Raw genomic sequence first — 15,272 nt, forward strand, 5'->3', positions numbered from 1 at the left:
TTCAGCTTTTTCCCGCCTTCTGAGAGCCCATGGGAGCCGTAGGAAGTGTCACGTCATGCCAGAGATCCCCTGTTTTTGTTAGAGATGATCAAGGAGGGCAAGAAATGGTCAGACAGGCCACTTCCTGTAAGGAATCCTCTCAGGTTTTTGCCTGCCATATGAGTTCTGTTATACTCACAGACACCATTCAAACAGTTTTAGAAACTTTAGGGTGTTTTCTATCCAAAGCCAATAATTATATGCATATTCTAGTTACTGGGCAGGAGTAGTAACCAGATTAAATCGGTTACGTTTTTTTATCCGGCCGTGCAAATACTGCCCCCTATCCCCAACAGGTTAAATCATCCCCCGTTTGGCGAAGTTGGCTCTTTGTTAGGAAGAAATAGTCTTCACACAGTTCGCAACGAGCCAGGCGGCCCAAACTGCTGCATATACCCTGACTCTGTTGCAGAGGTGACACATTTTCCCTAGTTAAAAGAAATTCATGTGAGCAGGTAATATTAACTAAATATGCAGGTTTAAAAATATATACTTGTGTATTGATTTTAAGAAAGATATTGATGTTTATGGTTAGGTACACGTTGGAGCAACGACAGTCCTTTTTCACGAATGCGCACTGCATCGATTATATGCAACGCAGGACAGGCTAGATAAACTAGTAATATCATCAACCATGTGTAGTTAACTAGTGAATATGATTGATTGTTTTTTATAAGATACGTTTAATGCTAGCTAGCAACTTACCTTGGTTTCTTACTGCATTCGCGTAACAGGCAGGCTCCTCGTGGAGTGCAATGTAAAGCAGGTGGTTAGAGCGTTGGACTAGTTAACCGTAAGGTTGCAAGATTGAATCCCCAAGCTGACAAGGTTAAAATCTGTCGTTCTGCCCCTGAACAAGGCAGTTAACCCACCGTTCCTAGGCCATCATTGAAAATAAGAATGTGTTCTTAACTGACTTGCCTAGTTAAAAAATATTATAAAAAAAATAAAATAATAATAAATAAAATCGGCAAATCGGTGGCCAAAAATACCGATTTACCGATTGTTATGAAAACTTGAAATTGGCCCTAATTAATCGGTCATTCCGATTAATCGGTCGACCTCTAGTTCATTGATGACCAGCAAGGTCTAGTAATAATCATAATCATCATCACAGTGGTTTTAGAGGGTGCAACAGGTCAGCGACTCGGGAGTAAATGTCAGTTGGCTTTTCATAGCCGAGCATTCAGAGGTCGAGACAGCAGGTGCGGTAGAAAGAGCTTGTCGAAAATAGCAGGTCCAGGACTTGGTAGCACGTCCGGTGAACAGTTCAGGGTTCCATAGCCACAGGCAGAATACTGGAGCAGCAGCACGACCAGGTGGACTGGGGACAGCAAGGAGTTATCAGGCCAGGTAGTCCTGAGGCATGGATCCAGGGCTCAGGTTCTCTGGGAGGGAGAGTGAGAGAATTAGAGGTAGCATACTTAAATTCACACAGGACACTGGATAAGACAGGAGAAATACTCCAGACATAACAGACTGACCCTAATCTCCCGACATACAAACTATTGCAGCGTAAGTACTGGAGGCTGAGACAGGAGGGGTCGGGAGACACTGTGGCCCCTTCTGACGGTACCCCTGGACAGTGCCAACCAGGCAGTATATAACCCCACCCACTTTGCCAAAGCACAGCTCCCACACCACTAGAGGGATATCTTCAAACCATCAACTTACTACCCTGAGACAAGGCAGAGTATAGCCCACGACGATCTCCCCCCCGGCACGAACCTGAGGGGGGCGCTAAACCCGGACGGGAAGATCACGTCAGTGGCTCAACCCACTCAAGTGACGCACCCCTCCTAAGGACGGGATGGAAGAGCACCAGTAGCCAGTGACTCAGCCCTTAGTAATAGGGTTAGAGGCAGAGAATCCTGGTGGAGAGAGGGGAACCGGCCAGGCAGAGACAGCAAGGGTGGTTCGTTGCTCCAGTTCCTTTTCATTCACCTTCACACCCCTGGGCCAGACTACACTCAATCATAGGACCTACTGAAGAGATGAGTCTTCAATAAAGACTCTCACTGGATAGGCAGACCATTTCATAAATATGGAGCTCTATAGGAGAAAGCCCTGCCTCCAGCTGTTTGCTTAGAAATTCTAAGAACAATAAGGAGACCTTCGTCTTGTGACTGTAGCGTACGTGTAGGTATGTATGGCTGGACCAAATCGGAGAGATGGGTAGGAGCAAGTCCATGTAATGCTTTGTAGGTTAGCAGTAAAACCTTGAAATCAGCCCTAGCCTTTTTTATTTATTTATTTATTTTATTTAACCTTTATTTAACTAGGCAAGTCGGTTAAGAACATTCTTATTTACAATGACGGCCTACCAAAAGGGAAAAGGCCTCCTGCGGGGACGGGGGCCTGGGATATAAAAATAAATAAATACAATATAAATATAGGACAAAACACACATCACAACAGGAGAGACACAACACTACATAAAGAGACAGGAAGCCAGTGTAGTGAGGCTAGCACTGGAGTAATGTGATATGATTTTTTTAGTCCTAGTCAAGATTCTAGCAGCCGTGTTTAACACTACCTGAAGTTTATTTAGTGCTTTAGCCGGAAAGTAGAGCATTGCAGTAGTCTAATCTAGAAGTGACAAAAGCATGGATTAACTTTTCTGCATAATTTTTGGACAAAGTTTCAGATTTTTGCAATGTTACGAAGATGGGGAAAAAAAGCTGTCCTTGAAATAGTCTTGATATGTTCGTCAATATAAAGTTCAGGGTCCAGAGTAACGCCGAGGTCCTTCAGTTTTATTTGAGACGACTGTACAACCATCAAGATTAATTGTCAGATCCAACAGAAGATCTCTTTGTTTCTTGGGACCTAGAACTAGCATCTCTGTTTTGTCCAAGTTTAAAAGTTTAAAAAACATCCGCCATCCCCTTCCTTATGGCTGAAACACAGGCTTCCAGGGAGGGCAATTTTGGGGCTTCACCATGTTTCATTGAAATGTACAGCTGTGTATTGTCCGCATAGCAGTGAAAGTTGTTTTCCTAATTACATTTACATTTACATTTAAGTCATTTAGCAGACGCTCTTATCCAGAGCGACTTACAAATTGGTGCATTCACCTTATGATATCCAGTGGAACAACCACTTTACAATAGTGAATCTAAATCTTTTAAGGGGGGGGGGAGGTTAGAAGGATTACTTTATCCTATCCTAGGTATTCCTTAAAGAGGTGGGGTTTCAGGTGTCTCCGGAAGGTGGTGATTGACTCCGCTGTCCTGGCGTCGTGAGGGAGCTTGTTCCACCATTGGGGTGCCAGAGCAGCGAACAGTTTTGACTGGGCTGAGTGGGAACTGTGCTTCCTCAGAGGTAGGGGGGCCAGCAGGCCAGAGGTGGATGAACGCAGTGCCCTTGTTTGGGTGTAGGGCCTGATCAGAGCCTGAAGGTATGGAGGCGCCGTTCCCTTCACAGCTCCGTAGGCAATCACCATGGTCTTGTAGCGGATGCGAGCTTCAACTGGAAGCCAGTGGAGAGAGCGGAGGAGCGGGGTGACGTGAGCGAACTTGGGAAGGTTGAACACCAGACGGGCTGCGGCATTCTGGATGAGTTGTAGGGGTTTAATGGCACAGGCAGGGAGCCCAGCCAACAGCGAGTTGCAGTAATCCAGACGGGAGATGACAAGTGCCTGGATTAGGACCTGCGCCGCTTCCTGTGTGAGGCAGGGTCGTACTCTGCGAATGTTGTAGAGCATGAACCTACAGGATCGGGTCACCGCCTAGATGTTAGTGGAGAACGACAGGGTGTTGTCCAGGATCACGCCAAGGTTCTTAGCACTCTGGGAGGAGGACACAAGGGAGTTGTCAACCGTGATGGCGAGATCATGGAACGGGCAGTCCTTCCCCGGGAGGAAGAGCAGCTCCGTCTTGCCGAGGTTCAGCTTGAGGTGGTGATCCGTCATCCACACTGATATGTCTGACAGACATGCAGAGATGCGATTCGCCGCCTGGTTATCAGAAGGGGGAAAGGAGAAGATTAATTGTGTGTCGTCTGCATAGCAATGATAGGAGAGACCATGTGAGGATATGACAGAGCCAAGTGACTTGGTGTATAGCGAGAATAGGAGAGGGCCTATAATGACATCACCAGGAGGTAAAATATATAGTGAAAACAATAGTTGTCCTAAAGCAGTGCAATCTAGGATTGTTTGGTGCTCTTTGGGTTTGTGTTGAGGTCCATGGCCAGGTGCCAGCCATAAATGGTAGGTTAGAAGACCCCGTCAGATCTGCAAACAACGAAGGGATCGGTAAATGGTGATTTGGGACGGGTTGTTAGTGTTCGTCTTGGTCTGTCAACTCACACCTCCATTTTCATGTTGTCAAAAGTTGCGATGGCGAAGTGCAGGTGTTGTATTGGAGCTGTTATGTGGGGAAACATTTGCTGCAGCGTTGCTTCAAAATAGGAACCGTACTAGAAAAGTGCTTAGCCGTTTGCAATGCACCCTCCCCTATCTGAGACTAAAACTACATCCTCATTTCACCACAACCTTTACGCCTATACCTTTTATCCTTCTACTGTACTTTCAGGCTGTCGTCATTAGTGTCTGTCAGAGCCTGTTAACATGGGTAGCCCTGCTCCTAGGAAATTACTCATTGCTAAAAAGTGGGTTAGTACAGCTTCCTATTTCTGGCTTACAGGCTTCAGTCTGAGCCTACATTTAGAGATGCAGTGATGAGAGAGGATGAGAAATGTTACAGGAGCTTCTTGGTGTAAAGATTGTGTGTGGCTGAATGAGTTATCCTACACTGTATCTCTTGTGTGACATTGATTATTCTTTCTTTCTCTCTCTCTCTCAGGAGACAAAGATGGCAGTAAGGTGACCACAGTGGTAGCGACCCCAGGCCAGGGCCCCGACCGGCCGCAGGAGGTCAGCTATACAGACACTAAGGTCATCGGCAATGGCTCGTTTGGCGTGGTCTACCAGGCTAAATTGTGTGACTCCGGGGAGCTAATAGCCATCAAGAAGGTTCTGCAGGACAAGAGGTTCAAGGTGAGGACCTGCAGAGACGACTACATCGGAGAGTTTATTTTTAGGACTTCTTGTTGCACTGTGCGTTTTTGAGTAACGACAGATCAGTATGACGTCACTGAAACTAGGTCCCTGACTGGAGTCTCACATTTTAATAAGCAATTCTTAATGAATAGTGTTTGATTTTCTTCCCCCAAAAAGTGTTTTCTACAATACAGTTGAAGTCGGAATTTTACATACTTCTTAGCCAAATACATTTAAACTCAGTTTTTCACAATTCCTGACATTTAATCCTAGTAAAAATTCCATGTTTTAGGTCAGTTAGGATCACCACTTTATTTTAAGAATGTGAAATGTCAGAATAATAGTAGAGAGTGATTTATTTCAGCTTTTATTTCTGTCATCACATTCCCAGTGGGACAGAAGTTTACATACACTCAATTAGTATTTGGTAGCATTGCCTTTAAATTGTTTAACTTGGGTCAAACGTTTCTGGAAGCCTTCCACAAGCTTCCCACAATAAGTTGCGTGAATTTTGGCCCATTCCTCCTGACAGAGCTGGTGTAACTGAGTCAGGTTTGTAGGCCTCTTTGCTCGCACACGCTTTTTCAGTTCTGCCCACACATTTTCCATGGAATTGAGGTCAGGGCTTTGTGATGGCCACTCCAATACCTTGACTTTGTTGTCCTTAAGCCATTTTGCGACAACTTTGGAAGTATGCTTGGGGTCATTGTCCATTTGGAAGACCCATTTGTCTTGAGATGTTGCTTCAATATATTCACATAATTTTCCTACCTCATGATGCCATTTATTTTGTGAAGTGTACCAGTCCCTCCTGCAGCAAAGCACCCCACAACATGATGCTGCAGCCCCCGTGCTTCACGTTTGGGATGGTGTTCTTCGGCTTGCAAGCGTCCAACTTTTTCCTCCAAACATAACAATGGTCATTATGGCAAAACAGTTCTATTTTTGATTCATCAGACCAGAGGACATTTCTCTAAAAAGTACGATCTTTGTCAGTTGCAAACCATAGTCTGGCTTTTTTATGTCGGTTTTGGAGCAGTGGCTTCTTCCTTGCTGAGCGGCCTTTTAGGTTATTTTGATATAGGACTCGTTTTACTGCGGATATAGATACTTTTGTACCTGTTTCCTCCAGCATCTTCACAAGGTCCTTTGCTGCTGTTCTGGGATTGATTTGCACTTTTCGCACCAATGTACGTTCATCTCTAGGAGACAGAACGCATCTCTTTCCTGAGCGGTATGATGGCTGCGTGGTCCCATGGTGTTTATTCTTGCGTACTATTGTTTGTACAGATGAACGTGGTACCTTCAGGCGTTTGGAAATTGCTCCCAAGGATGAACCAGACTTGTGGAGGTCTACAATTCTTTTTCTGAGGTCTTGGCTGGTTTCTTTTGATTTTCCCATGATGTCAAGCAAAGAAGCACTGAGTTTGAAGGTAGGCCTTGAAATAAATCCACAGGTACACCTCCAATTGACTCAAATTATGTCAATTAGCCTATCAGAAGCTTCTAAAGCCATGACATCATTTTCTGGAATTTTCCAAGCTGTTTAATCTAACCACACTGTCTGATTTCAAAAACATTAGATTATGTCAGCAGAGTACCCAGCCAGAACTAATCAGACACCCATTTTTAAGCTAGCATATGTCACAAAAACCAAAACCACAGCTAAATGCAGCACTAACCTTTGATGATCGTCATCAGATGACACTCCTAGGACATTATGTTATACAATACATGCATGTTTTGTTCAATCAAGTTCATATTTATATCAAAAACCAGCTTTTTACATTAGCATGTGACAAGCATTCCCACCGAACACTTCCGGTGAATTTACTAAATTACTCACAATAAACGTTCACAAAAAACATAACAATTATTTTAAGAATTATAGATACAGAACTCCTTTGTGCAATCGCGGTGTCTGATTTTAAAATAGCTTTTCGGCGAAAGCACATTTTGCAATATTCTGAGTAGATAGCCCGGCCATCACAGGCTAGCTATTTTGACACCCACCAAGTTTGGTACTCACCAAACTCAGATTTACTATAAGAAAAATTGGATTACCTTTGCTGTTCTTCGTCAGAATGCACTCCCAGGACTTCTACTTCAATAACTAATACTGGTTTGGTTCCAAATAATCCATAGTTATATCCAAATAGCGGCGTTTTGTTTGTGCGTTCAAGACACTATCCGAAGGGTAAAGAAGGGTGACGCGCCCGGTGCGTTTCGTGACAAAAAAATTCAAAAGATTCCATTACCGTACTTCGAAGCATGTCAAACGCTGTTTAAAATCAATTTTTATGCGATTTTTCTCGTAAAAAAAGCGATAATATTCCGACCGGGAGTCGTTATTTTCGTTCAAAGACTGAAAATGTAAACATGGAGTCGTCACGCGCACGCCAGTCTCATTGTTCTCAGATCGACCACTATCCAAATGCGCTACTGTTTTTCAGCCATGGCCTGCAAAGTCATCATTCAACGTTCTGGCGCCTTCTGAGAGCCTATGGGAGCGTTAGAAAATGTCACGTTACACCTGTTTTGGATGGAGATGACAAAGAAGGCCAAGAAATGGTCAGAGAGGGCGCTTCCTGTTTGGAATCTTCTCAGGTTTTGGCCTGCCAAATGAGTCCTGTTATACTCACAGACACCATTCAAACAGTTTTAGAAACTGTAGGGTGTTTTCTATCCAAATCAAACAATGATATGCATATTCTAGATACTGGGCAGGAGTAGTAACCAGATTAAATCGGGTACGTTTTTTATCCGGCCGTGCAAATACTGCCCCCTATCCCTAACAGGTTAAAGGCACAGTCAACTTCTGACCCACTGGAATTGTGATACAGTGAATTAATCTGTCTGTAAACAGTTGTTGGAAAAATTACTTGCATCATGCACAAAGTAGATGTCCTTACCGACTTGCCAAAACTATAGTTTGTTAACAAGAAATTTGTTGAGTGGTTGAATAACAAGTTTAATGACTCCAACTTAAGTGTATGTAAACTTCCGACTTCAACTGTATGTCTTACTTTTATCCATAGCTTATGTGAGCTCATATTAAATTGGCTCACATGTCTACTGTCATTCGACTGAAAAAACTTTTAGGAGGTCAGTCAGGTCACTTACCGCTGTGAGACTGCTCTCGTGATCGTCTAGCACTGCCTGCCGTACCACACTGATAAACGTTTGGTTCATCAACCTGGCAGTCGGCCTGAGCATGATGCCCTCGTCCCCAGTAATGTCATGTCTTGTGAGAACACGCCCCTTCCTGTTGGAGCTGAAATGGGGCGGAGTCTCGTCCCTTCCTATTCCAGCTTTAGCTCAAGCATTGAGTAGTTCTTCATCTCTTCTATTGTCGCACCCTAAAGGAAACTCAACCCATGGATTTCCTCAGGCATCATGAATGGACTGCATGCAAGCCTACAGTATGACTGACATAACTGTTAAACAAGTGTTGCAATGGCTGCTCTGTGCCAGTGTTTGAAATAGCTTATAGTGTGTGTCTGTGGGTAAGTTGCTCCCTGTTCAGATTTCACTGACTTGATTTGACCCCCATTGAGTTATGGCTGTCACTGTTTTACAATGATCTATGACGGTTGTAGCTGGCCTAAATTAACCATGTGTGGGCTTCTAATTTAAAACAGTGACAGGGTGCCAAACTCAGTCTAGAAATTCTCAGATTCTTACCTTGAATGTTTCACTAGCTGTGTGATGGACACCCATGGTTGTGTTTTAGCTGTTTCCCAAACCTCTCCTCGAGTACCCCTTGCCATTCCACTTGTTTGATCTAATCTAATGCTAGCACACCTGATTTATCCAACCAGCTGACCAGTTGAACCAGGTGTGCTAGTACTGGTTCAGCCTGCTAGGCTGCGGGGTACTCAACGAGCAGTTTGGGAAACACTGAGGGCTTTGGGGGAGAAGTCTGGATGCTCCATGTTACGTTGTCTCTCTCTGAACAGCCATTTTCTCTAACCCTGGATCTGTCAGCCCCTATCAGAGGAGCCTCAAAAGCCTTTTAAGACTCATTTAAGAGAGCGTGTCTGACTGGTCCAGAATTAGAGGAAAGTTTCTTCTGGGAGCGATACTGTCTGGGAGAGTGCAGCTAGCTCACAGTGTGAAGCTGGCTTCTTTAGGCTGTGTGACTTGTCTAATGCTCGCAGGTTGTCAGATTTTCTCAATGTCTCTGTCTCGTCTCAGAACCGGGAGCTGCAGATCATGAGGAAACTGGACCACTGCAACATAGTGCGTTTGCGCTACTTCTTCTATTCCAGTGGAGACAAGGTGGGTGGTTGCTGCTCATACGTCAGTCTGTCCGTCTGGCTCTGTGTGTTGTGAATAGTGAGTCTCCATCACCTGCAACAAGTATTTGTTTGACACTGGCTAGGCTAAATGTTGCTCCTGAACTTCTGTTTCTACCACTTATATTCTTCGACTTTCCATTGTGAAGATTTTCATATTAACTTAAGCTGTTTAGGTTTATACTGTTATATTGTTGGGATTAGGGCTAGCCCCATTTAGTCGTCTGGTCAATTGTTTGTTTGATTAGCTGTTGGTCAACCAAGATTTCTTTAGTCAAGCAGTAGCAAAAAATAGATATACATATATGAAGTACCAGTCAAAAGTTTGGACACCTACTCATTCAAGGGTTTTTCTTTATTTTTACTATTTTCTACATTGTAGAATAATAGGGAAGACATCAAAACTATGTTAACACACATATGGAATCATGTAGTAACCAAAAAAGTGTTAAACAAATCAAAATATATTTTAGATTCTTCAAAGTAGCCACCCTTTGCCTTGATGACAGCTTTACACACTCTTGGCATTCTCACAACCAGTTTCATGAGGTACTCACCTGGAATGCTTTTCCAACTGTCTTGAAAGAGTTTCCACATATGCTGAGCACTTGTTGGTTGCTTTTCCTTCACTCTGCGTCCAACTCATCCCAAAACCATCTCAATTGAGTTGAGGTTGGGTGATTGTGGAGCCCAGGTCATCTGATGCAAGCGCAAATTAGATGGGATGGCGTATTGCTGCAGAATGCTGTGGTAACCATGCTGGTTAACCTCTTGGGGCTAGGTGGGACGCTAGCGTGCCACCCGTGGTGCACTCCATCAACAGCAGGTGCATTTCAAGAGCGGCAAATTTGAATCCAAATAAATGTCAAAATTCAATTTTTTCAAAAATACAACTACTTTACACCATTTGAAAGATAAACATCTCCTTAATCTAACCACGTTTTACGATTTCAAAAAGGTTTTACGGCGAAAGCATACATTTAGAGTATGTTAGGACAGTACATTTACAAGAGTTGTGTGTAATGTTTTGTCAAGTCAAAGACAGGGTCACCAAAACCATAAAACCAGCTAAAATGATGCACTAACCTTTTACAATCTCCATCAGATGACACTCCTAGGACATTATGTTAGACAATGCATGCATTTTTAGATCTATCAAGTTCATATTTATATCCAAAAACAGCGTTTTACTATGGCATTGATGTTGAGGAAATCGTTTCCCTCCAATAACCGGCAGTCAAGTCAGCGTCACAAATTAAATAATTAAAATGAGAAAACATTGGTAAAATATTATATTGTCATTTAAAGAATTATAGATTTACATCTCTTGAACTCAATCAACTTGCCAGATTTAAAAATAACCTTACTGGGAAATCACACTTTGCAATAATCTGAGCACTGCGCCCAGAAGAATACGCGTTGCGATACAGACTAGACGTCATGTTGGGGAGATCTAAAATCGAAAATACTATGTAAATAATCCATTACCTTTGATTCTCTTCATCAGATGTCACTTCCAGGTATCACAGGTCCATAACGAATGTAGTTTTGTTCAAAAAAGCTTATCATTTATGTCCTTAAATCTCCGTCTCGTTAGCACATGATGTAAGCCAGCCGGACTTCTCGTCATGAACGAGGGGAAAAAATATATTTCCGTTCGTTCAAACATGTCAAACGTTGTATAGCATAAATCATTAGGGCCTTTTTTAACCAGAACATGAATAATATTCAAGGTGGACGAATGCATACTCTTTTATAACGTATTGGAACGAGGGTACCCAACATGAAGTAGCGCGCCAGGTGTCTAATGGGACATCACCGTTCCATGGCTCTTGTTCGGTCAGATCTCCCTCCAGAAGACTCAAAACACTTTGTAAAGGCTGGTGACATCTAGTGGAAGCAATAGGAAGTGCCAAAATATTCCTAAGCCCCTGTGTTTTTCAATGGGATAGGTTTAAAGTCAATACAACACATCAGGTATCCACTTCCTGTCAGAAAATGTCTCAGGGTTTTGCCTGCCAAATGAGTTCTGTTATACTCACAGACACCATTCAAACAGTTTTAGAAACTTTAGAGTGTTTTCTATCCATATATAATAAGTATATGCATATTCTAGTTACTGGGTAGGATTAGTAACCAGATTAAATCGGGTACATTTTTTTTATCCAGACGTGCAAATGCTGCCCCCTAGACCCAACAGGTTAAGTGTGCCTTGAATTCTAAATAAATCAGTGTCACCAGCAAAGCACCATCACACCCCCTCCATGTTTCACGGTGGGAACCACTCATGTGGAGATCATCCGTTCACCTACTCTGCGTCTCACAAAGACCCGGCGGTTGGAACCAAACATATCACATTTGGACTCATCAGACCAAAGGACAGATTTCCACTGGATTTCCACTGGTCTAATGTCGGCGGGCGGCATTTAGGATGTACTGCGGATCACTAAAATGTCCTAATGATGGTTTGGTATGGTTTAGAAACTTGGGAACCAGGCTTGAGTTATCAGTGTGGCCCTATCACCTGGACATATTGAAAAACTGTATCTTCACGCCTAGAATAAAAACCTCCAGGCTTCTGTCATAACTGTCAATTTATTTTAAAAAAGAATCATAATTACGGGGCAGTTTTGAAAAGAACTAATCCTGTCCGAATCGTCTTCTGGAATAACGGACATTCTGGAGTAATAATTACAACCAACTTTCTCTAGTAATACTAGTCCCATGCCAATAGGTCTCTGGTCAAGTGCATGCAATACGTACATGTGTCATGTAAAGAGAGCATGGGTTGAGGGAATAGGGAATGTTTTTCCTAAACAATTTAGGGATTTTGGTAACAACTTTACAGTCAGAAATTGCAGCTTCAGCAACACAGACAGACAGCACGATAAACACTTTGATGTTCGGTGGTTGCTGCAGCAGGGAGGAGAGACTTTTTTTCTTCTTCTTTTTTACACAGCGCAGCAAGTCTGAGCCCGGCACAATCAAATCAATTGCCGGTCGGACTCCCTCTAGTTATTTGTGTGTCTTCAATTATTTAATCAAACAGTGTGCTTAAAGCATCAGACAAGCTCAGTGAATATAGTTGATTTATTAAAACACATAGGATGTGTCAATATATGGGAAAATACACATTTAAAAATGTTGACCAATCGATTGGAACAAACGACACTTGGTCGACCAATGTTTTTTTTTTTGTCAGGGACAGCCCTAGCTGGGATATACGTGAACAAGGGGACATTAGGGTTGGGGGATTTAAACTAGAGGTCGGCCGATTAATCGGAATGGCCGATTAATTAGGGCCGATTTCAAGTTTTCAGAACAATCGGACATCGGTATTTTTGTACACCGATTTTGCCGATTTTTTATTTTTATTTTTATTTTTTTATATATTTTTTTACCTTTATTTAGCTAGGCAAGTCAGTTAAGAACACATTCTTATTTTCAATGACGGCCTAGGAACGGTGGGTTAACTGCCTTGTTCAGGGGCAGAACGACAGATTTTTACCTTGTCAGCTCAGGGATTCAATCTTGCAACCTTAACTAGTCCAACGCTCTAACCACCTGCTTTACATTGCACTCCATGAGGTTACGCGAATGCAGTAAGAAGCCACGGTAAGTTGCTAGCTAGCATTAAACTTATCTTATAAAAAACAATCAATCAATCGTAATCACTAGTTAACTACACATGGTTGATGATATTACTAGTTTATCTAGCCTGTCCTGCGTTGCATATAATCGTTGCTCCAACCATAAACATCAATGCCTTTCTTAAAATCAATACACAAGTATATATTTTTAAACCTGCATATTTAGTTAATATTGCCTGCTAACATGAATTTCTTTTAACTCGGGAAAATGTGTCACTTATATGCAGCAGTTTGGGCCGCCTGGCTCGTTGCGAACTGTGAAGACTATTTCTTCCTAACAAAGACACGGGGATGATTTAACAAAAGCGCATTTGCGAAAAAAGCACAATCGTTGCACGACTGTACCTAACCATAAACATCAATGCCTTTCTTAAAATCAATACACAGAAGTATATATTTTTAAACCTGCATATTTAGCTAAAAGAAATCCAGGTTAGCAGGGAATATTAACCAGGTGAAATTCTGTCATTTTGCGTTCATTGCACGCAGTCAGGGTATATGCAACACTTTGGGTAATTTGTCAGAATTTTACGTAATTATGACATAACACTGAAGGTTGTGCAATGTAACAGGAATAACGTTTTGTTTTCGAGATGATAGTTTCCGGATTCGACCATATTAATGACCTAAGGCTCGTGTTTCTGTGTGTTATTATGTTATAATTAAGTCTATGATTTGATAGAGCAGTCTGACTGAGCGGTGGTAGGCAGCAGCAGGCTCGTAAGCATTCATTCAAAATAGCACTTTTGTGCGTTTTGCCAGCAGCCCTTCGCAATGCATTGCGCTGTTTATGACTTCAAGCCTATCAACTCCCAAGATTAGGCTGGTGTAACCGATGTGAAATGGCTAGCTAGTTAGCCGGGTGCGCGCTAATAGCGTTTCAAACGTCACTCGCTCTGAGACTTGGAATAGTTGTTCCCCTTCCTCTACATGGGTAACGCTGCTTCGAGGGTGGCTGTTGTCGATGTGTCCCTGGTTCGAGCCCAGGTAGGAGCGAGGAGAGGGACGGAAGCTATACTGTTACACTGGCAATACTAAAGTGCCTATAAGAACATCCAATAGTCAAAGGTATATGAAATACAAATCGTATAGAGAGAAATAGTCCTATAATTCCTATAATAACTACAACCTAAAACATCTTACCTGGGAATATTGAAGACTCATGTTATAAGGAACCACCAGCTTTCATATGTTCTCATGTTCTGAGCGAGGAACTTAAATGTTAGCTTTTTTACATGGCACTTTTACTTCCTTCTCCAACACTTTGTTTTTGCATTATTTAAACCAAATTGAACATGTTTCATTATTTATTTGAGGCTAAATTGATTTGATTGATGTATTATATTAAGTTAAAATAAGTGTTCATTCAGTATTGTTGTAATTGTCATTATTATAAATAAATCGGCTGATTAATCGGCAGCGGCTTTTTTTGGTCCTCCAATTATCGGTATCGGTGTTGAAAAATCATTGTCGGTCGACCTCTAATTAAAACCTGTTAAAAAGAAAGGCATGTGGTGCATTATGATATTGGGGTCATTGTGGCTAGGCAGACTGACATTGTGGTGTGCAGTGTAGGTCTATTTGGATAGACAAAGTGACAGTCAGGCAGTCTGCCACTATGACCTGTAGTGTGTGGTTAATGTGATGTGATCCTGCAGCCTGGCACAGTGTGGTGGGCATGCTGACACTGGGTGTCTGGCCTCTGGATGTGGGCCAGAGGAAACCGGCGCCTGCTATGTGACCAGACTAAAGGCTGCTGCTCTACCTTAAAAAGAGCCGGCTCATATTCTTCCCTGCCTTGCCCAGTGATGGGATTACGTCTCTCAGGCTGACCACGGGTGCTTCTCAAGGGGCTTCATCTCCTCGCCGCCTCTTGTGATGGGAGAAAACATTTATACAGTTATCAGCGTATTATTTTGGGTGGGGACTAGGAGAGGAATCCACTTTACACAATTGAAATGTGGCCTGTGACTGTATGCCCTTTAGCCCCAGTTAGACAGAACACCAGGACCTAGTGTCTGGAGGGCTGTACACTGATCTGCATCCCTGCTTGCCCTTTCCTCTCTGACTGTGACTTCATAGACACATGAGACTGTCTGCTGTGGAAGGGGAGTCACTGTCGTTCCATAGAGAGGGTTGCCTCAACTGGATGGTGCTCATTAGGGCATGCAACAGATTATTATACTTTTTTTTAACTGGCTGGTTTGAGCACTGAATGCTGATTGGCTGAAAGCCGTGCTATATCATGTATTTTTACTGCTCTAATTACGTTGGTAACCA

General features: G+C 42.7%; 1 protein-coding gene across 4 annotated transcripts in view; it reads left to right on the forward strand.

Annotated features, from left to right (window-relative positions):
• The window catches only part of LOC106575154 (glycogen synthase kinase-3 beta), a 133,733-nt gene that overhangs the window by 17,813 nt on the left and 100,648 nt on the right, over positions 1–15,272 (forward strand). For all 4 annotated transcript variants that reach the window (XM_045698784.1, XM_045698786.1, XM_045698785.1 and 1 more), the window contains exons 2-3: positions 4,848–5,041; positions 9,242–9,325. In XM_045698784.1, the coding sequence (XP_045554740.1) occupies positions 4,848–5,041; positions 9,242–9,325 (278 nt within the window). The remainder of the gene's footprint in view (positions 1–4,847; positions 5,042–9,241; positions 9,326–15,272) is intronic.

This window comes from Salmo salar, chromosome ssa17 (assembly GCF_905237065.1).
Source record: "Salmo salar chromosome ssa17, Ssal_v3.1, whole genome shotgun sequence".
NCBI classification, from domain to species: Eukaryota; Metazoa; Chordata; class Actinopteri; order Salmoniformes; family Salmonidae; genus Salmo; species Salmo salar.